Source organism: Crotalus tigris, unplaced genomic scaffold, assembly GCF_016545835.1.
Source record: "Crotalus tigris isolate CLP2741 ecotype Arizona unplaced genomic scaffold, ASM1654583v1 scf7180000017739.2905288, whole genome shotgun sequence".
NCBI classification, from domain to species: Eukaryota; Metazoa; Chordata; class Lepidosauria; order Squamata; family Viperidae; genus Crotalus; species Crotalus tigris.
In genome coordinates this window covers 2,427,822-2,454,932 of record NW_024096605.1, presented here as the reverse complement: position 1 = coordinate 2,454,932, position 27,111 = coordinate 2,427,822, and the positions used below count along the sequence as shown (strand labels likewise).

At 37.5% G+C, this 27,111-nt stretch overlaps 1 protein-coding gene across 4 annotated transcripts in view; it reads left to right on the top strand.

Annotated features, from left to right (window-relative positions):
- Positions 1 to 27,111, top strand: part of DPYD (dihydropyrimidine dehydrogenase) — a 567,113-nt gene that overhangs the window by 24,291 nt on the left and 515,711 nt on the right. For all 4 annotated transcript variants that reach the window (XM_039339800.1, XM_039339803.1, XM_039339804.1 and 1 more), the window contains exon 2: positions 4,801 to 4,911. In XM_039339800.1, coding sequence (XP_039195734.1) covers positions 4,801 to 4,911 — 111 coding nt within the window. The remainder of the gene's footprint in view (positions 1 to 4,800; positions 4,912 to 27,111) is intronic.

The following is a 27,111-nucleotide window of genomic DNA, read 5'->3' as shown; positions in this document are numbered from 1 at the left end:
AAAGTGAAGCAGACATTATTGATCTCATTGATCTTACCTTTTTGAAATACTCTATACTTAAAAAAGAAAAAAAAAGCTGAAATAAATACGCAAGATCACCATCATAGACACGGTAGTTTTAAAATGCATTCTGTGGCAATACAGACTGCCTCTGAAGGAGTTGGGTGGTTCAAAGAATGTGAAAACCAAATAAATAAATAAAATAAAAAAACAAAGCAATGAAACGATGGAATAAAAACTTTGCCCGAAAAGGGGTCAGGAATATTGAAAAAGATCTTGGGCGAAAAAATGCATGTATTCAGTTTGTACTGGTATAATTCAATTATATTTTTTTTTGCCTGAAGATGGAAGGTTTGAATGGAAAGAAGAGTTAATGGGGCAATAGCTTTGAATTGATCTGTTTCTGCATTTGATATATTTTATTTAAAAGGCAGGATGTTTTGAACTAAATTGGAATTCACGCATATCTCCAACAGGCATCCTGTCCCTGTGTTTGCCCCCTTCACTTGCAAAGGCTCTTCCTTCACTTTGCACTTCTACTACGGCACGGTAACTTTCCAATGATTCCTACCAAACACTGAACTGAATTTTAATAACTTGGGGTCATAGGCTTCATTTTTGCCCTACTCTAGCCATTTCTGATCATTTCCTTATATAATCAGGCTGGATTGGCCCAGGAAGAATGGTGGCAATAGAACTCTGAAGTGTGAGGACTTTTTTTAATCAGGTGAAAATAATAATAAAATGCATTGCAAATATTTCGTAAAATTAATGGGAAATAATTTTTTTGGGGGGGGGGATGCATTAGAATGGTAATATGTACTGCAGTATACTGGGAATAAATGGCAGTGCATAGAAACTGTTTTTATGAAGACATTTTGGAGGGCACAATATGGAGGTTATTTCCTTAACAAATAAATACCGTTCTCCCACATAGTGTTTTCCTTCCTCTGCCATCCAGCTTTTAATACGCTGTTTCAGAATTCAGATACACTTTATGAAAGCAATTATTTATAATGAGCTAAGGTGCTCTGTCAGATATACTATCCATGCAATGTATTTTGTTTTAAGCATTTTGTATCTTCACGTTTAGTAAACCACTTACAGAATGTTTTCATAGACATATGAAAGCCATGTTTCTTTGATGTGGTGAACATGTGAATCTGTGCCTGTTAAGAGGCAGTTTCTTGAAATAAAATGTGCTGCGTGTTTTGTCATGCCTATCTTACATCTTGTAAGATTGCTTTTTTCTTTTTTTATTAACTTGTCTCCCACGCTAATTTATGGTGAAGATTTCTTTATTTATGAGAGGTATCTGCCACCTCAATTCAAATGATGAGCACAGTGGTATTTCACACTGAGATACAATGTCATTTCCTGTTCTTCCAGCAAGAAAGGACTCTTGGATGGTCATTAGAGTAGACCAAAAGTAATTAGTTTTTGCATCACCTGGATTTTTTTTTTACCTGCAGCGTCTCTTACCTACTGATTGGGGTTGAGGGAGGTTGACATCCATATCATCTGGATACGTACTAGCTTATCGTCTATTGGAAAATATTAGATTAGATGGACAAATACTATATTCTGGTATAATTTGTTTTCTACTTACTTGGCTTCTAATACAAAAGCTAATTTGGGAAAGATCCAGATTGCCTTCTCCTAAACCAGTGCTGTGCACCCTAAATAACTTCTAAATGTTGCTTTATGTAAAAGGACATTTACAAATGTGTCTACTACAATTTTCATGTTGTCCTTTTTCTGAAATCATTCCCTGTTGCAAATGGGCAATATTCTTAATCTTAAACAGACTTTTATTTTGCAAGTATTGGATTTGGAAAAAAATAACATATTCTTTCTCCTTGAATGATGCCTAGAAAATTCAAGACTTAAAATGAAAACATTATGAAATACCTATTCCAGAATCATCATCATCCTCCCTTTCCCCCCCTCCCCCTTTTACTGGTGTTGCTTTACCATTAAATTTGTTACAAGGTCAGCTATTTTAGAAGATTTTTTATTTTTTTTATAAGATTGCATATAACTTTATGGAATTTTAGGCTACAAATCTATCATTTTGGGTAATATAAATGAACAAATTTATACAAAGTATTTTATAATACAAATAACTAGTTGAAAGGTTTAGCAATTTCATAATCCTGTAACTTAAGTAAGAGAGGCTAAATTTTAGATTTAATAAAAAGGAAGCATAAATGGTAACAATAGCTAGGCTTACCGTATATTAAGATCATTTGGATTTTAGAAAAATAAAAATAACAGTTACGTTGGCATTGACAAAATCAGCCTGAGTCAATTGCAAAAGGCAGCTTTATTCAGAAAAGCTTACATTCTATGACAATACTTTTAACACCAAAACCATCCACATCTGCCTATCCCAGTCCTCGGGAAGGTCTTGATAGGTAGACAAAAATGCCAAATCCTATCTGAACATCTGGCTGACTGTGCAATGAACTATAATAATAATAGCTTGATAGGTGGATAAAAATGCCAAATCCAGTCAAAACAAGTATGCAACAAATAATCACAATCGTAATTTTGAAGGGTGAAACTGAATTTCTTCCCATCAAGCCAGCTTTGGTTGTGGATGAGTATCAGAAATAGATTACCTAGACTGCTCATCTCCTCAAAAAGCTACTCTGGGTGGTACGCAGTACAATATCAGAATATAAAAAGTATATAAAATTACACAAAATTAAAACATACAACAATGGATTATCTGGGGACAGATCCTCCTGGAGAAAATCTACATGGTCACAAAGAGTTGACATTGACTTGAAGGCGAAAAATCTGTTAGTCAGTTGACCAACCAATCAACCAATATACCAAATGAACAAAACAAATTAACAAACCACCGAAAGTATTGGCACACTATTTGCCAACATGTTCAGAATATTGGACCAAAATTGGCATGATCCCATGCTGCTGAGTAAGCTGATAAGAGAGTGTGGAGTCTTCAGTATTTAATAAGTATTTCCAGTGACACAGTTCTCTGTTCTGGGTTGCACAAAGCTCTTTAAATAGATGGAAACTATTGTACAGCATTTTGGTAATTTTCAACTGAACTGTCTGCCTTTAATGAGAGGTACAGTGCAGAACCTATAGAACAGTGTTATAAAACAGTGTTGAAAGCAGAATCATAGAGTTGGAAGGGACCTCTGCTCAAGCAGGATATTGTATATCGTTTTGCATATATGGTTGCCTAATCTCTTCTTGAAAATCTCCACTGATGGAGCACGCAAAACTCCAGGAGGCAAGCCATTACACTGATTGACTGTTTTTTTTGTCAGGAAATTTCTGTTTAGTTCCAGGATGGATCTCTCTTTAAAGACCTTCCACCCATTACTTCTTGTTCTGTTCTATTTCTTGTGCTTTGGAGAATAAGTCAATCTCCTATTTTCTGTGATAGCCCTCAAGTATTGGAAGACCTCTCACCCTAATCTTCTTTTTGTTAGACTAGACATATCTAGTTCCCTTAACAGTTCCTTGTATGGTTTAGCCTCCAGACTCCCTATCTCCTCATTGCTCTTCTCCATATTCTTTCTTGGGCAGTGATGGCAAACCTTTTAGAGACTAAGTGCCCAAACTCAACCCAAAACCCATTTATGTATCGCCGGGTGCCGGGTGGGTGTGGCCCACTCGGGTGCAGCTACAGTGGGCTTGGCAGACTGGGTGGGCGTGGCCATTGGAGGGGTGTGGTTGCAGTAGTCATGGCAGATTGGGTGGGCATGGCCGGGTGGGCATGGCCATCTTGATGTTGCTTATGGGGAGGGACACCTGTGGGAGTCGGGCAGGGTTGGAGGAGATCCAGGGGGTCTCTGGCGGGTGGGATGGTGGGCTCCCCAATGGTGGCTCCAGGCTGGCTGGCCTTAGGCCAGTGATGGTGAACTTTTAGAGACCATGTGTGCTGGGGCGATGGCGCATGCCCACTGAGATGGTTCCACGTGCTGCCTCTGGCACGCGTGCCCTAAGTTTGCCACCACTGTTCTAGGGTCTGAGCATCTTTTTTGTATCATGGTGACCAGAACTGGATGCAGTATTCCAAGTGTGACCTCACTAGTGCAGTATAAAGCAGTATTATCACTTCACATGATCTTGATACTATCCCTCTGCTGATGCAGCCTAGGAGTGTGTTGATGGTTTTGGCAGCTGCAGCACACTACTACTGGCTCATACTTAAATGGCAGTCCACTGTAATACCTAAATCTGTCTCATAGATACTACTATTGGGCCAGATACCATCTATCGTGCATTTTCTTGTCTAAGTGCAGGACCTTACTTTTCTCGCCATTGAATTGCATTTTGTTGGATAGGGCCCAGTGTTCAAATCTTTCAAGGTCTTCTGAATCTTGAGTCTATTTTCTAAAATGCTAACAATTCCCCCTAATTTGATGTCATTTGTAAATTATAGTCAGTGTTATATGCAGAGTTTCATTCACGGAGCATGCATATATATATGAATTTTAAATTATGAGAGCAAATTTAAAAAAGAATAATTGCAGAGCTAATTTTATTCTGGCAAAACAATATAATTCTTAACTTTTACTGGAATAGAACCCTCATTTGTGTAAGAAAGGCTAGGGAGCATTAATAGTTTAATAGATTAATAAGAAATCATGTTAATATAATTGACTCAAACATCTACTTTACATTGCTAAATTCCTTCTTTTTAAACAAACAGAAGCTGGGAACTTTGAAGTTTTGTAAGCAGAAATATTTAATTGTTTCTTTCTCTGCTTTTCAACTTTTAAAAAAGGAAACATCTTTTTTTTTATATATCTGCAGAATATTTTAGCTCTCAACCCTCGTATACCAACTCATGCATCTTTGAATTCAACTGCAGCAAAGAAAGTAGAGAAAAAGCACTGGAAAAGGAATGCAGATAAAAATTGTTCAGTAAGTATCACAACTATTATTATTAACTTTGGATCTGTGTGAAGGCTGAGTTCCTTAATTGTACACTAGGTTGGAATAATTGCATACCAGTAAGCAAACGTTGGGTTCCTTATCTCCTAAACTGTGGTTTGCAATCTTGCTTTGGAGAGATTTTTCCATCTGTTTTTTTTTAAATGGCTCAAATGACTTGGCAAGTTGAGGTTTAATGAACTTATGAACTGTCATATCAATGCAAGATAGGATAGAAGGAACATGACAACTAGCACATCTGGCTTTTCCTTTACCCTACATAGCCTCCTTTGCACTAAATACCTTACGTACAGGATTCTGGAAGACAGAAAAGGGGCTTTCCTTTTTTTCTCTTTCACCATCTTCTTGATTTAAAAGAGCATCCATTGTGTTTTTATTTACCACTGTTTGGATTACTCTGTTGGCCTGCTAGGCTGGACATAAATAATTGTAATAAATATAGAGAAAGAATAGGACAAAGCTCAGTTTCATACATGCTTTTATGTTTGGATATCCTTGGAAAATGAAGTCTTTTTGTCCTAGCTAAACCTCTGACAGGAAGAAAAAAATATTCTGAAATATTCAGGTTTTCAATCTTGGACATTTCAGGACAGAGGAAAAAGGATGACGCTTCCCTGAGCATCAACCCTGAATGACAGAGGGGGTGGCATCTAAGTTGCTGTTTACAATTCCTTTCTTTTCCCTTTTCTTTGAACACCACTGTAAGTGACAGAGAACTGTTAGCTCAAATCAAAACACAGATTTAAGTGTGTTATGAGAAACCATGGGATTAAGAACTTTGTCTAGGACCAGGAAAATCCAGGTTCGAGTTCACCTTAAGACATAGAAATTCACTGGGTGATTTTTGGCTGAATCATTCTCTTTCATCCCAAACCTACTTAACAGAATTGCTGTTGTGGGTATAAAAATAAAGGAAATTCCCATGTAAGCTGCCTTGAGCTCCTGGAGGAAAGGTAGGATATAAATCTAAGAAAATGAATAAAACAATGTGGCAGAGATTGTTGATTTTGAAATAATGCCTCAGGCTTGTTAGCTCTGGTGGGAGTGACGAAAGAAGCTACGAATGATTTAATGAGCCATTTGCAGTTGTACTGCTGTAGAGGCATAAAAATAAATAAATAAATTTTGTGCAGTATATTAACATAAACATCTCCTTTCCAGAATATTTTTTTAAGTTGAAAGATGGTAACTCTAATTAAGAACAAAAACTAAAATCTGTCTAAAATCCTACTGGGTGATGTCTTTAGTATATTGGAATACAACCTTGATCTTAGAGTACATTTATGGATTTTGAGAACATGTAGTGGGTGCCTGTTTACAATATGTCCCCCAGAGTATGCACGGCCAATCACAAATCATCCCTATTAGAAGGCAAACTAATCCCCAAAAATATTTTATAATCCCAGTCAAACTTTGTAGAGTTTAAAGTAATTCCTAAGAAAGAATACACTGGTACAAGTATAGTATGATGTTTACTTATGTTTTATGCTTGATATTGTAAACCAGGCATGAATCTTTTTGGAATGTGTATGTGTGTGTGTGTGTGTGTGTGTATTCATTCATTTATGAAGCAAGGCTGGCACACTGCCATCATTCCATTAGTAGTCACCAGTGCCCTAGGACAGAGGCCCCCAATCTTGGAGAGAGGTTTATACGCTGACTGGAGGGGGCATGGTTCTGTATGCTTCCTGCATCCCACAGATGGGGCTTTGCTTGTTTACAATTGTGGTTGCTTGGCCTGGTTTCTGGCATGCCATGGCCTGGTACCGGTCCATGGACCGGGGATTGGGAACCCTCGACCTAGATTGGGCAAATGTTGGAATAAGCCGGCACTGAGAGTGGGAAAGAGATGAACCAACTTTTGAAGAATTTGAGAAAAGATTACTAAGTCCTGAAGAAGAACAAAGCACATGAAAGAAGCAGCAGCAACAACAACAACAACAACAAAAATCTTTATTTTATGTAAGACATGATAGAGACTTTCAAAATTCTGCTATCATACCCTATACAAATAAAGAGCATTCTTGAAACCCCTTCTGGCCTTGTTCCTTCTCCTTACTACCCCCAAAAGGTTGGCAATGTGGTATCTTCCAGTTCACATACCAATTTTTAAAAGAAGGATAAAATTTACTCCACAATTGTTTTTGTTGGGTATTGTTTCCGATTGTGACAGTAAAGAAACTATATTGATGTTAAATTTAATTACAGCGGCTAGGTTGTTAGTAGGGCAATGTTGGAAGAACAAATCTTTGCCTACTTTGCAAGAATGGTTTCTTAAAGTTTCTTACTTAGCGGAAATGGCAAAGATTTCGGCTTTCTTGAAAGATCAATTGCAAGAGAAGTACCTTTTGGTATAGAAAAGATGGATAAATTTTATACAATACAAGTATGATATAAAAAATATTATTTAGCTTTTGAATAATTTATATTTAAAATTTAAGATATTTTTTAGATATTCTTTTTTTTAAATTTTTTTTTCTTTTTTCTTCTTTTTCTTGTTTCTTTTCTTTTTCTCTTTCTGCTTTTTAAATATTGGTGTTAAAGTATTTTATAATTTGTTTAATTATTGTAACCAAATTTGTATATGGTTTATTTGTGTTTAAAAATTTTTCTTTCATATTTTAATTAAGCCTGTATTCAGCTCTGGGAAGGTTGGGGAAGGGTTAGGGTGGGTTGGGAGGGTTTGGGGAAGGGAACTTTTTTAAAATTTTAAAAATTTTTTAAAAAAAAATTAATAAAAAAATACTAGTTCTATGAAATCTTTGTCTTTTTAATCATAAGTATTAACCAATAATTGGTATAATTTATTAACAGACATCAAAGGAAAGCACTTGGACACTTTACTCTATAAACTGATTCATCCCACTTTTTTTTACATTATTTTTCTGAAGTTATGAACAAATGCTTGCCATTTGTAGAAACTGCACAAAAATATACTTGACAATTACAAATAATATTATATTTCAGATATTATATTGGGTGGACAATCTGCTTCCCTCCTTTCAGCTCCCTTCAGCTTAACAGCTGTTTCAGGGCTAAAAGGCTTCCTCCTGGCTTTAGGCCATCTCAGAGGTTATTAGAATTGATCCAGTAGATCATTACTGGGATAAAGGTATACTCTCAAATCAAACAAATTAATGTGCGATAATAGAGATTAGACTTATTGTATGTTGGAATCTGATACTAAAGTTGCTTAGTTGACAGTGTTTCTCAAAGACTACCAGTTCAGCCATTTCCCTAAACAAATAGGGTTTATGTTTTTTCGATGGAGGATTTTGCTCAGCTTGACTGTTAGCTTCCACTTATATTATATCTGAATTCGATGGGAATTGAGATTTTTAAGCTCTTGGAGGATTGGCTTAAAAGAACAAACTGCATTCTTTTGATTATCTGCTGTACTTTCCAAGTTCTTTGTATTTTCCTAGGTTGTATGCCTAGTTGAAAGGGTTATTGACTCTGTTAGGATGAAAGCTTGAATGACTAATACGTTTGGTTTGAATTCACAACTGACTATAACAATTAAGATGAATCTAGTAATAGTCGAGAGTCTTTAAAAATGAATTGCAAAATAAACAGAATTTTATAACTTTGTTGTAGCAGCTTCATAAGAAGGCAGGAGAAAAGAGCAATAGTCTGTAGCTCCCAAGTAAGGTTAGTCTGTGTTTTAGCAGTTCAGAGAGGCTTGCCTTCTGATGCCTGTATTGCAGAATTTATATAAGGTCTGATTTCTTGGACCATTTTACATCGAAGAGGTACAGGTTTCCAAAATTGTGGAAACCTTTTGGGAAAAGTGTACAGTAGAAATGCCACCTTTGGTTAAGTTTCCACCAGTTTCTCTTCTAATTTCTTTATAACTGTAGCCTTGTTCATTTAATAATACTATTTTACATCACTTTCTGGGCAACCAGTCAACTCTTTGCACCATTACTTTAATTTTATTATGTTTTACAAGCTCACTAAATGAAAGAATACAAAAAACCCCAACCAACTTGATAGCGATCACATAACACATTGACAAATGTCTTCCTCTCAGCTTCAATACATGACATCAATAACTGAATCCTACTGTGATCTGGTTGGCTCATTGCCCAAATAAGATGACACCTGATTGGCTCTCTAAACACTCATGGTCATTGGCTACAATCAGATGAAAGAAAGCTACCTGATATCAATCTAAGCAAGTTGTGCTTCCTTTTTCTGGTTATTCGGCATACCTTTTCATAGAATACAGCACAGATAATTAAACAAATTTTGTTGCATTACATTCTTGATTAAATTATCTTTCCATTGATATATAATTTTATGGTACTACTCCAAAAATAAATGGTGTTATTAGCCATCAAACCTCAAAAATACACTTTTCCCAAAAGGTTTCTACAATTTGGCCACTACTGTAAATATACAGAGGACAATTTTACATACTTTTCTTGTAACAGCTTCTGAAAAGTATCTTTACCATAAGGTGTCCAGATTAAACATAGGGAAATGTAACGTATACTGTTGCTAGGCAACTTAGCGCTACTATTTTTGAAAACCTCTTGCCATTTGGATGGTAGTTAGAAAATACTTGCAAGAGGAGATTTAAGGAAAAATATTGGAGAAAAAAGTTACAACACCTTGCAGAGTCTAGGCAAAAGTTTTAGTAATTGGAGAACTGGCATGGATCATATCTTAGTGTTAATAAAATGAGCCAAGTCTTTCTTCAGCCTCTTTCATATTGTGTTTCTAGTCATGTTTTGACATAACTATGGGGTGTTCAAGAGCAGGGGTCCTGAACTTGTGGGCTGCAGCCCAGTAGCGGGCCGTGGCCTGCTGGCCACTGGGCCGCGGGACAGGCTGGCAGTGTGCACACGTGTGCACGCACACTCCCTCACTTGTGCTAGTGCCGCGGCTGCGGGGCGCAAAAACAGGCTGCTGCTGCACCTCGGGGCGCGAAAATGGGATGCCGTTGTGCCTTGGGGCGTAAAAATGGGCCGCTGCTATGCCTTGGGGTGTAAAAATGGGCTGCGCTGTGGGGTGCAAAAATGAGCGCTGCCACACCGCAGGGTGCCAAACCAGGATGTCTCTGCACTGCAAGGTGCAAAAATGGATGCTGTTGCGGCTGCACCACGGGGTGTGGAAAGGGGCCACCATTGCGCTACAAGGTGCAAAAATGGCCGCTGCCACACTGTGGAGCACAGAAACAAGGCACTGCGCCATGCAAGAAGGGGGCAGGGTTAGTGAGTATCATGTGGGTGCTAGCCCTGCCCCGTTTGTAGAGTAGGTGTGCTCGTGGCCCCATGCGCATGCACACATGTAAAATTCTTTCCCCTCCCTTTTTCTCCAGTCCACCAACTGACAAAGGTTGGTGACCTCTGTTCAAGAGCATTGGTTTCTGTACTCTATTAACTACAAATTGCTGTGTCACTCAAACAGGGACAAAATGTGACTAATCATAAGTATAATGTATTGAAACAAACCAAGATTGAGAATGTTTTTAAAATAAGTTGCTTTTATAAACAGTAATGATTAATCACAATGTAACATTGTTTTGGTTTTGTAAATATGCATGGGAATTACATATGTGATGCCACAGAAGTAGCTATTGCATTCTAGCTGAATACAGAATTAATACTTTGAAATGTGCTTCCTTATCTATATATTTACTATTTGAATTACTTGAGATTATAACAAAATAAGGAGATGGGGGCTGAAGTGCAAGTGAGTGGGTTCTGGCCTGGTGATTTGACTGTGCTGAGTGTAGAGAGTTGCAGTAAGGCAGATATTAGTCTGATTCACTGATAAGGAGATTGCAGACTATTGTCTGACAATCTCTGTTTTAAAGCAATTTAGCCAGTATATGCAGGTAGTTCTTGACTCATGACTATTTGTTTACAATGGCTCAAAGTTATGATGGCCTTAGAAAAAGTGAATTATGACCCGTACTCGCACTTATGACCATTACCTCCCCCCCATGGTCACTTGTGTACAGTTAGCTTGCATTTATGACTGGTTACAGAATCCTGCAGTCATGATCACGATTTGAGCCCTTTTTTTGCTGATTTTAGGCAAGCTGGTTTGCCAAATTCAGCTTGCCAAAATGGGAAAGCTGGATTTTCTTAACGATCTGCTTAACGACCACAATAAAAATTGTTGTAAAATTGGGTCAGTCTCAACTTATGACTGCATTGAGTTATGATGGAAATTCCAATCCCAATTGTGGTTGTAAGTTGAAGATTACCTGTACTTAAAACAGAAAAATACTTGATTAGTGTTTGACATTTTTGGTAGAATTAGTATACTACAACTCATTTACTTTTAGTAGGCTAGTAAACAAAGATTCATGTGAAAGATGCTGGCATTTTCCAATTAGAGAGGTACTATGAAAAAGGAAATTCAAAGATTTGAGGAAACTATATTGGCATATAATGCTGTTGAAAATTTTGGGCTATGGAGTATAGGAAAAGAAACAGTATTGAAACCATTATAACTGGCTTATCCAAAAATAAAGAAAGAAGGTACACTATTTTCCACCTGATATGAGTGAGTCCTAGTTCTATTCTAGGTTTCAGTTTAATAAAAAAGTTCAAATTTTTATAATTTTACTTATGGACGTTGATTTGGTAAAATTTGTTCCTACATGTAGAATTTAAAATAGAAGACATTAAAACAGAACTTAAATTTACCTGAAGAAAATAATGAACAAAGTCATGGAACAAAGAGAGACCAGAGTATAAACTAGTTGACGGATACCCTGGTAGATGACAAACAATTGTGTATGAAGTAAGTCGTTTTTAGATGTTTCATTAGTGTCCTTGATATTGATGATGATTGATTAATTGATTGATCTATAGCTTATTGTCACTCAAAACTATTGAAAAAAGAACATAAACAGTCAAAATCTGATTGTATATAGAAAAAAGCCCAACACACAACAAAGCTAGATATCCTTACTGCTAATTGAAAGGTCCCCGACCTCTGCGCTATGGCCCACTAGTGCGCCACAGCCTGTTCAAAACTGGACCATGGGAGAGATGGGCAAGCGCGCATGCGTGAAGCTCCACTCACTTGAGCGATGGCCAGGCATGCATGCGCGAAGCTCCACTTCTGCAAGCGGAGGGTGCTTGCCCTCATGCACGAAGCTCTATTCGTGTGAGGGGTGAATGTGTGCGCGCTGCTCATACAAATTGAACTGCATGCATCTGCCACTCACACGCCACCCCCACCCCGTGCCAGGCCAGACTGCCAAGCTAGAAAGGTTGTGGACCTCTGTGCTAATTCAAACTAAATTCAGTATGTCTAACTAAAGAGAAAAGTCTTGATTCCTTTCCAAAAAGCTTTCTAAAAGACTGTCTGACTGAATGAAAATTCTGAATGAATTTTCTGAGGAAAAGTGATTCATAACTTACTAGCAAAGTATCTTAGTAACTGGGTGTATCTTTAAAAAAAAGCTGATATCTAGACAAATCCTTAGTGAAATAAACTCCTTAGACAATTAGGACGCAAGCTGAAAAGTCTTTTAAAGATTTTTTTAAACTCTTTTTAAACATTCCTTAAATTGTGCCTGCTAAACAACGGGCAATTAATGCAGGATTTCCACCAAAAGCCTCATGTTGTCCCATATATCAGTTAACTAGCCTAGCAACCATATTTTTCATTTATTGAAGTTTCCAGATATTTTTCAAGAATAGAATGCACTGTATTAATCAAAGTGGAATATAACTAAGCTTGGATATTTGTTTCTGAGGCAACCAAACCCAGAAACTGTCACAAATTTATGTCAGCCTGATTTACAGCTTGATCACAATCACTTTTTCAGAGAAAGTGTAACAGAGGAATAAAACCCCACTCAGATTTTTTTTTTTTAAATTGCAGCGAAAGATCCATAGCCTGAGAAAACCATCTAGAACAGTGCTTCTCAACGTTTGTGTGATGGCGACCCCTGTCACACAAATGTTCTGCGCATGTGCGCCGCCCCATGCGCGGTGCGTGTGCACGGCGCCGCCCCATGCGCGCTGCGCATGCACGGCGCTGCCCCATGCGCGCCGCCGCCCCCATGCGCTGCGCGCGTGCACGGCGCCGCGAAAAATGGCGGATCGCCACCTTTGGCGACCCCCGGAAAATGGTCGATCGACCCCAAATGGGGTCGCGACCCATAGGTTGAGAACCGCTGATCTAGAAATAGATTTTGTATCTTTCTTTCTATGGGCTGCATGAAAGCAATATGGATTCTGCAGGATAAATTAGGGAATATTTGATAGCTCAACTGAATGGAATATCCTGATAGAGGCAATTCTGGGAAACCTGATGGTGAACAATTCTCGATGAAAGAAATCCTCCATGAAGTTCTGGATGCTAAAGCAGATTTGATATTACAAATTTATACTATGAAAATATGCTGAATGGAATAATGCAGGAATCTAAGAACGGGCCCTCTTTCTCATCTTTCCGTGGGCTAGTTACTTCATAGATACCATGATTCCCTGGATGTTTTTAGAAATGTACAGTTCTAAAGCAGCAATTACTTTTAATTTAAACAGAGATTGAAGGACATGGTTAATTAGATTCTGATGCACTATAGCTATCCAAGCAGCTCTTCATTCATACTATCCATCAAAACTTTAGTTTTATCAACTTTTTCAGATCAAATTGAATTCTTTAGCAAAGCCGTCAGGGTCTGGTGAAAAAAAATACAAGATACAAAATATGTATGTATAAAGAGCACTAGCTTGAGTTCCTCAGCAAAGGAATACAGAAAATAGAAAATGTGTTCCATTTCAAGCTTGAACAGATAAAAGTTGTGTGCATTCTGGTAGAAGCAAACTTGTAATGGCTTAAGTGTTCCATGTTTTGATAGAACAATATTTTAAATATTTTTAGTGTTCCAGGTTAGGAAATAATGGAGATTTGAAACAAGCCATTTACTTCCATATTTTTTTTACAAAACCAATAGGAGTAGAAGGGATGAAACAGCCCTACTTATCTCAGTTGGTAACCCAACTTGCAGAAAAATTGGACAAAGGAATTATTTTTATTTTTAAAATTAGAAAATTCTATAACATAAAAATCAGAATTTGTTATAATATCACCCCATCCTACTCAAAAGCAGGATTGGGGGAGATCCAGGGGGTCTCTGGCAGGTGGGGGGGTGGGCAGGAGGCTCGTCCTGTGGGGTGCGGAGAGGCAAGGCGAGGCAGGGCGGGGGTGCCATTGTCACAGGGCAAGGTGAGGCAGGGGCCGGGGCGGCTGCTGCCTGACACCATCGGCCCCTGCACACACAGGCCAACGAGCACATGGATGCTGGGATGCATCCAGCCATGTGGGACCTTGGTGAGTTAGTGGGTGGCTGGTTGAAGAGGGATGGTTGCCATCTCCGGGGCATGGCGAGCATGCCCACAGAGAGGGCTCTGAGTGCTGCCTCTGGCACGCGTGCCATAGGTTCGCCACCACTGTACTACAGGTTGATAGAATTTTCACTTTCACTTTCACCTCAGGTTCAAGCAATAGATTTGATGTGTTTAATTGCCGTTAAAGGCAGCTCCTTTTTAACTCTTTCAGGAATAAATGCGACAGCAAGCAAATTAAACCAAAAGGGATGTCACTAACTCAGGTTCTACCACCAGCAAACAAAACCATTCTGAAAGCTGAGCATAACAGAGCAATCATGCCTATATTCAACTCCCTAAGCAGAATCTCCTTTTAGACTTAGCATTTATCATCATCCGCAGAAAAAGATAGAGCAAATCTTTCCTCAAATCTACAGCCTTGGCTATTTTAAATACATTTAGGAAGCTCAATATCAACAAGGCACAAAGCTTTAAAAAATCAGCTCAATTTAAAACAGAAGTCTTTACATTTTCAAAAGCACCCTGAAATTTCAGCAGCAGCAGGAACCAAAAGCAGGCACAGAGCATCCACACTTGTGCTCATACTGTATAGAATCTATTTTTAATTACATTCTGAAATGCATTGAACTTTTATTTAAAAGTTGAACTTTTATTTAAAAGTTCAACAAAACACGGACATTTTTGTATTTATCTGCTTACTTTATTTACTTGTTTTCTTTTCAGACAGGACTGCTTGCATGCAACTTTCCCACAGCAAGAACTTTTGTACATAACAAAGAAGCAATACAGGTAGTCCTGGACAATTCATTTAGTGACTGTTCGAAGTTACAGCAGTAACTTATGACTGTTTTTCACACTTACAAAAGCGCATTGCAGCTTCTGCATGGTCACATGATAAAAATTCAGACGCTTGGCACCCGACTCATATTTATGACAGTTGCAGGGTCCCGGCGTCATGTGATCACCTTTTGTGACCTTCTGAAAAGCAAAGAGTCAATGGGGAAAGCCGGATTCACTTAACAAGAGTATTGCTAACTTAACAATTGCAGTGATTCACTTAACAACGATGGCAAGAAAGCTCACAAAATGGGGCAAAACTCACTTAACAACTGCCTCCCTTAGCAACAGAAACTTTGGGCTCAGTTATGGTCATAGGTTGAGGACTATCTATAATTTATTAGTGAGAATGGCAGGCAGGCATCTTCATGCAGCATTCTTATGTATGGCCATGTGTTTTAAATGCTTAAGTCGTGCTTTCTTCTCTGTACTCCACTTCCATATACTGTAATTGCATGTAGTCTAAACCAGCACGGTAGCAGCAGGACATGACTGCTGGATTAAGTTTGAAAAAGCTCAGTGTGTATACACAAAGGAGAGCAGATCAGAATTTGGAACTATCAGAGCGCTTGAAAAGGCTAAATATTGTTGTAAGAATTGAACCAAACAGTTGTATTTTGTTCTTACAATTGGTGCCTGTAGCAAGGCATCTTTCAAGGCTGTCTGAAATTTTCACCCTCGCAGGAGGTCTGTCTATAGCTGTTATTTCAAGTGAAAGGGTTCTTCCTGGGACAGGTAATTAATGACAAATTCAGTGATTTCAATTAAAGGTTGTTTTCTATATTTCTTATAACATACCTAACAAGAGATTTTAGTAGGGAAGAAACTGCTATCTTCTTCAATCCCCAGGAGAGTTATCTGAGCATTGCTGCTGCCCTTCCTTAACTGAAAGTGGCTTGGATATGCCAGTCCTAACTAGTAGAACTGAAATGTAGCTTGGTAAAGGTTGGAATGGGAAGCCTTGTTTGAGAGCTTGGCTTGGAGGCCTTGATGCAAAATAGACGAGAATTTTTCTCCAGAGGACATATCTCTTGTGTTGGAAATATCTTTGGAGACTGGGCAAAGAGATGTTGACAAGGGAACAATCAAATAAAAGACAGCATGGATAGGTATATGGCTGGTTTGTGGGCAGGGGAATAGGCTTAGAAGAAACCCTCCCTAGTTTCTCAGACTGTAAAGGGGAATGGGGGGGGGGGAAATGCACTTTCAGACTTGCAAGTTCCTGTCAATTTAGCTTTACAATAACGTACAATTGGCTCATCTGGTCATGATACCTATGTGGTTTACCCTGCAAGGCCAACACTCATTAACCCATTTAAGCATGGAGTGATACAGGAAATGAGTTATACTCTACAAGAATTTGGGGCTGAGGAAAGACAATAATTTATATTTTAGAAAGTAGAGTATGTATGTATTGTTTGCTGTAGGATTAATTGTGTGGGTGAGCATAGGTAACAAAATACAGACTAAAATAATGATACTGTTGCTGGAAGCTGGCTTTTGAGCTGGCTTTTTGCTAAGGTCTTTACACCCAGCTCAGAATATCTACAGCTGAGGCCCCCAACCTTTTGGGCACCAGGGACTGCTTCCGTGGAGAGAGGTTTTTCCACGGACCAAAGGATGAGGCTTTGCTTGTTTGTGCGGACCGGTTGCTAGCATGCTGCGGCCTGGTACCGGTCCATGGACCGGGGGTTGGGGATAACTGATCTACAGCAGAGTAACAAAAGAATACTCTAAGAATGTTGTAAAAAGTAAATAAATAAATTACACACTAATGCTTTAAGGTGGCATAAAATAAATGATAATTCTTTTGAATGATGCTACAGAATTAAGAATAGCACAGTTGAATAGGATTCTGTATGCTGAGAGGTCCCCATGATATGGCCAGACATGCTAGAATGAGCCATTTGACAGAATTTCTACCTTTATATCTCTTATTACTGCCCCTGTGCCAGGCTTACCTTGGCTTTTTGGTGTTGTTTTACTCTTTTGCTTCCTCAAGTCACAACCCCTGGCTTTCACACACTCTTATTTGTTTTGTTTTAAGCTTGTTCCCAGGGCTCCTTTCAGCCTTGTCTGTCTCATCTTTACTATATCAACATTATGTGTTGCAGTGGTCCCAATTGGATCACATCCTGTTCCCTCTTTTCTCTCTGCTGTCAACAAAATTTGAACAGAAGTAAGATTCTTTGTATTTAGCATTAGTGCAAGTGGAGAATATCTGATCTGAAATGTGTCCGTCAACAAAAGGATAGAATTCTGCAGTCAAGAGCTGCAAAACTGACCTAAGCTTAAATGTTTTACTTGATGATGCAGCTTTTGGAAATGCCTTCTGTAGCTGGAATAGAATAGAATAGAATAGAATAGAAGAGAAGAGAAGAGAAGAGAAGAGAAGAGAAGAGAAGAGAGAATTCTTTATTGGCCAAGTGTGATTGGACAAACAAGGAATTTGTCTCTGATGCATAAGCTTTCAGTGTATATACAAGGAACAAATGATAAATCATGATCATAATCATAAAGTACAATCATCATAAATCATAAGATACAACATTCAGTGATAGTTATGGCAGAGATAATGGGAAATCAGTATGGAATCAAAATTCTGCTTATGGATCTTTATTGGAAATGTCCTTGTTTCTTATACTAAATTCAAGAGAACCTATTTAAAAATTAATAGAGTTTCATGCATTCATGCTATTTTAGTACTGCTTGCAGGCTGATATCATACAAAAGTTGGTTGAGGTATACAGAACATGGCTTGTCTAGATCCTGCTAATAAATTTTTGACTGCGGCAAGAATTGAATTACTGGTTTTCTACAAGACCCTTAGCCATTGGGCAAACAGAGTAATTAAAATACATATGTATCACTAATATTGTAGTCCCATAAACATAATCTTCAAATAAATAGTATAACTCTGATATAGTGATGACCTGTGACAGTCTACTTAGCATTTTATTTCTGGCATGCTGAACTGAGTTGATAAGGTTTGGGGAAATGTTGTATTGCTCAGGGAAGTAAACTGACTGTAGTCTAGTTTCTGAGGGAAGAGAGAAAGTTGGCCAGAATGATAAAGTTTCATAATAACATGATGAAGACTGAAAGGTATAGAAGAATTTCTCTGGTCCTTGATACCAAAAGCATAGAAATTAAAAGAAAGATGTGGAGTTTAGAATGAAGTGAGAACAAAATCTAGAAGAAAAACAAAATGGTTTGTGTAAAAAAAGGAGAGGAGAAACTGGCAAAATCGGTCTCTGAAACTGTATCTTTTTAGTGGCAGTGGAGGTAAGGAATCAAGAATACATTCTTAGAGAGATACTGTATGTCTCTAGTGCTAGTCTCTCCTTTGTTAGAAAACAATGCTGCCTTGTAGCACTAGAAATAAAAACAGGCTTCCAAAGAAATGTGCTGCTCTGAGGAAAAATAATATGAAAGACTGGGGAAACTTTTTTTCCTCAGATGCTTTTAAGCACCCCAAAAAGCAAGACTGAAAATGTGTGCATGACAACTTGACATACAGATGTCAAGCACTTTGGTCATTAAAAGAAGTACTAAGTCAAAAATCATGTAACCATAATTGTGCTTACCATTTTTCTCATTTTTTCCTTTACAATGTGAAAGAACCAAATAACTAGGTATGTCCAAATGATGGGGAAGTTTTCTGGAATGCAACCCATGAGGAAGTAGAGGAAAAAAGCAAATCTTATTGCCCTTTTTCCCCATTTCCACTTCTTGGAAATGCTTACTTCAGCGCTGAGATAATTTGCAAGAAGAGAATTGATGCATATGTGAACATTTATTGGAGTGATAGGCATTACAAAAAACCGATAAGGCACAACATGAGGAATACACATTGAAAGGAATGTGCTAGTGTTGGCTGTTTGCCTAGAGCAGCGGTTCTCAACCTGTGGGTCGCGACCCCATTTGGGGTCGAACGACCATTTCACAGGGGTCGCCAAACAACGCGATCCACCATTTTTTGTCAGCTGGCGGCACCACGCATGTGCGCCACGCCACGCATGCGCGGTGCGCATGGGGCCGCCGCCACGCATGTGCACCGCGCATGCACGGCGCGTCCTTATGACCGGGGTCGCCACAAAAAAAAGGTTGAGAACCACTGGCCTAGAGCACTCTTGCCTGAAAGCCACCAATGCTTTGGAGACAAAACAAAAAACAAAAAAAATCCTTTAGTGTGAAATTGAAAAAGCTCTTGTTAGTGTCAGGCAACATTTTGGACCTGGAAGATTCTTATCAACTAAGACCTAAGCTTGTTAATTGTGGTTAGCACTTTTTAGGGATGCTGTGGATAAAAACAGTTCAGGGAGAGATAGATTGTTTAGACCAGGGCTTTTCAACCAGTGGTACAGGTACCACCTGTGGTACATTGGCACCTGGCAGGTGGTACACGGTCATCCTAGAAAAGTAGCAGGGGAGGGAAATGAGCTGAACTGGTGGCAGCATTGCACAAGCCTGAGTGAGAGATCTCTGGAGCTGCAGGGCTGTCAGGACTCAGTGGAAGCACCAGGATCAGCGCCAGGCTCCAGCTGGAGCTCGGTGCTGATCCTGACGCTTTTCCTGAGCCCTGAAGAAGCACCAATCATCTGGAAAGCAGCACTGATTCTTGTTATTCTGCTGAGCCCAGAAGAAGAGCCAATCACCTGGAATGTTGCAGCATCTCCAGGGTCTTGTGATTTACATTCAGATGCTTGGCAACTGATCCATATTTATGATGGTCACAGTGTCCCAGGGTCATGTGAAGTGACCAAAACCTGCTGCAACCACCCAGCAGATGGGGGGGAATAAAATCCAAACACCCCCTCACCCCACTCCCACTGCTAATCCTCAACAGAAATGCTCACAACAATAAAAACCTCGGACAGAAGGAAGAGCGCTGCCGGGTGGGCAGGCAGGTGTCTTGCTTGGCTGTGGCTTGGGAGGCACTTTTTTCAGTGCCATTGTAACTTCAAACAGTCACTAAGCGAACTGTTATAAGTCGAGGACTACCTGCACTTTATCACTTTTTTTCCTTTTTTTTGTGTTGTCAAGTTTTTGACATCTTGCTAGGCAACTGGTGGTACTCGGATGTTGCCATATCCTAAAAGTGGTACAATGAGTGAAAAGGTTGAAAAGCCCTGGTTTAGACAATCTCTCTGCTATGCAAGGGGTGGGGGAAAAGCAAAACAAATGGGTTAGGAACAGGACAAGGCATACTAACTGACTGTTACAGTGAACATGTGACAGAGATACAGATGCCGTGAAGATTGTACATGAGGCATTGCTCATAAAGTTACTTTTCCATCACTGTTGTTAATGCAAATTGTCACTATTTGGGGTGGAAAAAAATAGCTGTTGCTAAGAAATAAGGGAATATTGGAATTAGAAGAACACAGCCTGGGGTTTGGATGGCATGAGGTTTTTATATATATAGTAAAGTTAAAAATAATGTAGGCTTCAAAATTCTTTATGTTAACAATACCATTTTGAAAAGTATGGAACAGATATAAATCCAGGCTTTGCCTGAGAATGTCTTTATTGGCTTTAGCACAAGAAGCATTTTATAGAAAGAAAACAGTAGGCAAAGAAAAATGGTTGCTATATTCACATTTGCTAGAATAGGAAAATGGAGAACTTAAAAGATGAAACTGAGCGAACAATTGCAGAGTGATTTACTGTAATAATACTTTTAGTAAAGATTATATTATACAGGTAAAACTAATGCAAAATAAAAAAATTAAAAAGATAAAGAAAAAAATTAAAAAGAAAAAAAGATGTAATTTCCCCTTTCATCCCAGCAGTATAAACAACTTTAACAAACTTTAAAACCATCTTTTAAAATACAACAATCTCTAAATTCCATACGTCATCTCATTTATTTATTTATTTCCTATTTGTATTTATTAAATTTATTTGCCACCTATCTCCCTGCAAGGCAATCCTGGTGGCTTACAATATCAAAAGCAATAAAACCATGAAATATATATGTCATAACAATAAAAATTAATTAAAAGATTGGAAGGGAGGAAGCAGGATGTGTGCTGGGGGGGAGCTGGGATCTGTTATTGGTCCATCAGCCACCTATTATTAACAAATTTTAAATTCTCATCATCTATCCTATCAGCAACATCCATTAAGGCTTATCAGAAATAACATATCTATTATAGACATGAACTATAATAAAGCCCTTTGAATTTCTTCCTTGGACATTTATATCTCATTTTCAATCTTTAAATGCATACCCAAAACCAAATCATTCAAATCTAATTGATAAAGATTCAAGAAAATGGCATAATAATTTAAAGTTTATTAATAAACTTACAATGTAAATATACTCTTTCTAATATAACTTTTATCTATCAATAGAGCCTTAAAACACAATCATCCAGTCCCAATCAGAAAAAAAACTGTTAAGAATTCTCAGCAATAAAAACTATTTTAATCTTAGTCCAATAAACAACTTTATATTCCTTCTTCTTACTACTAAAAATATTGGACTTTAATCCCTTCAGATAATATCCAAACATTGGGGGTTTTTTTCTTATTTTTTCTTTGTCTCTTCTCATAAAATTTCTGACAACATGAACAAATTCTTTTTGTAAATCCAATATAAAAGGTTATCCAAATTACTCTGGGATGAACAACTATTTTTATAGAAGACTGGAAACTGTTTATGGACTTGTTGCTAAAAATGGGTGTAAATGAACGGGGATTTCTAGATTTACTGATTAAAAAAGGCTATGTGGGAAGAAGAGAACTTCGTTACATAATTTTGAAAGAAAGAAATTGAATCAAGTGTGTCTATAATTGCTGCAAAGATCAGAACTCTCATCTTTAAGCTTTTTTCTTTTTCTTTGCTCCTTATTGTTTTCAACATTTTATCTTTCCTTCTTTCCTACTTTTCTTCTGAATTTTTCATGTTTATCTTTTAACTTTGCAAAAAAAAAACTTTAAGAAAAATTATATAACCATGACCAACTGTCTGAGATAGTTGCTAAAAGATGTCTATCTGTGCTACCAGTACAGTAGTTAAAATACGCATCAGATATCTTACTAAAAATAAATTTTGCATGGATTAGCCCTTAAAGAAATATCTCATACTAATAGATTTATTTAGCTTTTCAAAACCTCTAGCAGCAGTCTGTTCTTAAAATTGAATATGTAATGTAATCCAAAAATTGTTGTAAAAACATATGCATATATTAAGGATAGAATGCATAGAGCTTAATATATCCTGTCTCAAGGTAGGAAGGATTCAAGTACTTTTAAGAGAGGGGGGTGGGAGGACTCATATTCTGTCTTTATTCTTTACAATTGCTGTTCTGTCACTGCAAATAATTTATTTTCCTTTGTATGGACTAAAATAGCTTAGATTGTGAAGAACAGACACATTTGAAAGGAACAGTGAGATGAAGTAGGAAGAGAACATAAAAATAAAGAACTTGTCTAGTGTAGCATAGCTAGTTATTAAATCTAGTGATTTGGAATTTGGTAAGAGTTATCCTGCAAAAATCTCTACCCTCGTTCCATCATATTAAAAGTTTATTTATTTGAACTGTGATTGGCAAAATTACCTTTTCTTAGTCTTGGTTATTTATACTAGCTTCATGCTACGATTGGTGAGTTGTTGTCATCTATTGCACACAAGTTTACAACAGACTTTTAGTTTAGTTGAAGGAAGTCGGCAAGCTGGACTATTTGAGCATAAAATGAGGAGTAATTTTATGGGGATGGGATTTTCCTGTCCCACTTTAAGTACAATTGTACTTCCTTCCTTTTCTTTTTCATTGCGTCAAATTTACTTTAAAAGCTACATTGCAGTTTTCAAGTATCCTGCATCAAAGTAGCAAAAACATGCATTGCCAGTTTTTAGCTTTTGTGCCAACAGAATTTAACATGTGATTAATTAAGCTGTGCAAAAGACAGCTTATAAGTGTGGTCATGAACAGCGGAGTAAAGGGATAGGGAAAAATGGCAAAATGTGCATAGTGAAATGCATTAGGAGGCAAGTGAATATGGGTGGCATTTACATGATGTCATAGCTACATACATATCATTTTTAGTGTCACATTGTTTATTAGAGACACCTCTTTTGAGGAACTACATGTAGTGTAGATGCTTCAAAGGCTCATATACTACATACGGTTGATAGATCAGAGCTGCTTGGATTCTATAGTTGAATATCTGTATCTTTGAAAGCTACGGTATTTCCCTTTCTTTTTTGTTTTAAAACTGCTGCTCTGTCTAGCACTATGGGAAAAACATTCTTGGAAGTGGACCTCAGATACATTATTGCCAGTGGTGGGATTCAGCCAGTTCTCACCAGTTCGGCAGAAACGGTGGCTAATTTTTTGTTGCCCAGGCCCAGAATGGACTTCCAGAAGTGGCATCCACACAGAGACCCGGTTGTTCACATATTTGAATCCCACCACTGATTATAGCAATAGGCTTAAAATTGAAAAAGCAGCAATGGTTTTGAGTTCCGAGTGTTTTTATTACTCTCTATTTGTATCTTAATTTCATTATAACAAATCCTTTTGGATGCCGAATAGAAGAGGAAGTCAATAACAGTTCAGATTTTACTTGGAATTAACTCTTCCCTTGTTATGGTTACATAGATAGGGATGAAGAGAAAAAGCTGGAAGGAGCTTTCAAATTCATAACAATAGCCTATTAGTCTGGTTGTTGGCTGTTGTTTTTTTTTTTTTAATAATTTTTTCTTTGGCATGTAATCCTATTTAATTAGATTCTACTCTGTTGTTTCAAGATTCCATAAACTGGTGTTTTTTCTACCAGCTGCTGAAGCAGGAGTTACTGCCTAAATGATATTCGCAACGAGTATTTGGAAGGTTTACAATTATACCCTTGCTAATAAGTTGTGTTATTTTCCCCAACAATTTTAAGAGCTAATCTTCAGAAGGCATTTTAAAATTAGCTAAAATTCTGTCGAGAGATTTACAAAAATGGTTAGCATGAAGATAATTATGTCACAGTCCTTGGACTCCATCTCTGATTGTGTGCATAAATCAGAAAATGTCAGCTGTGTTTTCCCTTAATAATTATACTTGCAGCAATATATTGCAGTTTAAATTTCTGTTATGATTTTGCTGTGGGTTTACAAAACACAAGACAGTTGTTTCTAAAGTTTTTCTGCTGATTAAATAATCTGGGAATTTTTCAGAATAGCAAGTTATCATCTCTAATGCTAAGATATCAATAAACAGATCAATAAATGAAGAGGCGAAAATGTTTTTGTTGAATTGGAAATCTTTAAAAGGCAATAATGGTACTTAAAAGGATGAGATTTTTTTTTTAGAGAATAACTTGTAAAGTTTACTTTTTCATAAATGTCTTTTAAATCAGTAGTTCTTAACCTGGGTGATATCGCCCCCCCAGGGGGCGATTTCATTTTTCAGGGGGGCGATGGAACGAAAAGGGGGCGATATGGGGGCGATGGAGTGAGAAGTTTGGGGGAAACTTTTGAGACTTTTTCGTACAGTGAATCGCTATATATCTGTTGTAAAAAACATCAGATCGCTCGCTATTAGTGGATTGAATTGTGTTTTCAAATGTTCTTCCAGCTAGCTTCAGTACAGAATGCCGTACATATGTGAAGACGCATCGCTTATCTTCATGCGCGTTGCGCAGCAGCCTCTACCCATACAGTGGCACGCCATTGGCCAGAATATGGGAGATATGGGAAAAAGACTGGAAATAAATTATTTGCATCGATATGTCCTGATGACAATTTTAAAGAAAACAAAAAAAGTGTTTGCATAAATTTCGTATGTTGTGATCGAGAGGTTATGTTGGGGGAGGGGGGCAATGACAACTTCCTCATTGGCTCAAGGGGGCGATTCGTTCAGAAAGGTTAAGAACCACTGTTTTAAATTATAACAGTTTAAGATATCTTGGTAATGAGTTGCTTAGACAAACGGTGCTTTCTTGACATTCAAATTAGGTAACCTCAGCTAACATTTTGAGTCCTATTTGCATTTTAAATTGGAATAAAGACTTCTAAATGAAATAACAGCTTAGTAAAATGCATCATTACAAAGACTAGAAATGTGAAACTTGTTTTATTACATTTTTATTCTACCTCTATTACTTTATAAGTAACTCAAGGGGGGAGAACATGTGTCACACTTCTTCCTCCTCCTATTTTCCCCACAACAACAACAACCCTGTGAGGTGGAAGGGTTGAGAGAGAGTTACTGACACAAAGCCACCCACTCCGCTTTCGCACGTAAGGCAGAACTAGAAATCACTGCCTCCTGGTTTCCAGGTCAGCACCTTAACAATTATGTCAAATAGTCTCTGAATAAGACAAACTGTGTCTTATGTTAGATGTGCTTGTGAATAGATTCATACAGTGCACTAAATCAGTGGTTCTAATCTATGGCCCAAGGACCATTAATGGATTGTCAGAATAACTGCTGGTAGTTGCTGGTACATGCATCCAACAGTAAGTACAAAATATTCAAAACCTTAACAACACTGGTAGGGCTGTATATTTATGCCTGAAACTCTTGCAAGACATCTGTGGGATACAACAAAACATTGGAGATCTGATGATCTCAAGCAATTTTGGTTGTTCAATAATCAGTTAGAAATTAGTGTTTCTTAACTTAGGGGAGCTACAGATGCCATTTGGGGGTTCATATGTGCCTCTGTGCCTATATACCAACCTGTGACTAATGTAGTGGTTCTCAAAATATGAGTGATATAGTAGTTATCTCAATCAAGAAAAATATTGGAACCATTGTGTTTAGCCTTATTTTTAAGTTTTATATTATGTGATGACCCAGTAATTTGGTTTTATGGCTTAGTGTTATGTACAAATCAGCCCATAATGATATATTCAGCAAATCATGGTTAAAACTTAGCTGATGAATGAATCTGCCAATTTAGTGAATTTGGCAGGTTTTGTTGCCTATAGTAACTGACAACTATTTAGAGCTTCAAATAAGTCAAAGTATTTTCTATTACTACTATTGGATGTTTGCAAATGGAGAAATCAAGAACTGAATCTTGGCGCTTTTGACTGCATGAGCCCACCTCTTGATATGTGAAAATTTATGTAATTATTGAATTATGATTCCTACTCTTATAATCACTATACAGACCAATCATATTGTACTTACTGCTATATCACCTGTATAGGTACGCATGATATAGTGACCACAGGAGACTCTATATGTTATTTGATCCCAATAAAATTAATTTAAAAATTGTGGAAACCTTGAAAATTAGCTAAATCTTGAAAGCTCTGAGTTTGTGTTTGATATTTTACAAAATATGCAGCATTGCAAATTACTCTTTTTTGAAAAATGTTTTTCAAAAAATGTTTCTGACTCTAGTAAAACAGGAAATAGGAAGCTTTATATAACGAGAGTCCATTGACACCACACAAAATCCATGAGATTTAGACAGCTAATAAACTCAAATAAAGTCTGTCTGTCTGTTTGTCCTTCTATTTATCTATCGTGAATGAATGGATTTTAAATTATTAGAAAAGGATTTTGTTGTATATTATTATTCAAGCATGGGAACTTGCAGTCCATGACCTATATTTGACTTCCTAGTTCCATTTTGTAGATTTCTTAAATGTATTGACATGTATTTCAAAACAAGCACAAAGATTTGATAGCATGATTTTAAAAAGAAAAAAAAAATACTTGAGATAAGCTTCTACAGGGGTTAACTTGCATATTTTTTTCTGAAAAATGCTCTCTACTCCAAAATGGGGGGAGGGGAAGGGAAGGGAAAAAATTACTCCAAGGATGATAACTCATCACTACCATGTCTGCTGCTGCACTTAGAGATTGAAAATGCTATGTGTGTGTAAATGTATAACTATTATCAACCCAAATCAGTCGATTGCAGAATGATTTCATTGAGAGTTATTGTAATGGAAAGTATGAATGGCCTTGAAGAATCAGAATCACAGGCAGGAGCCTCCAATGAATTAATGGTCAGAGGAAGAATCTTAGGAAGGACCCATCTGTCAAGT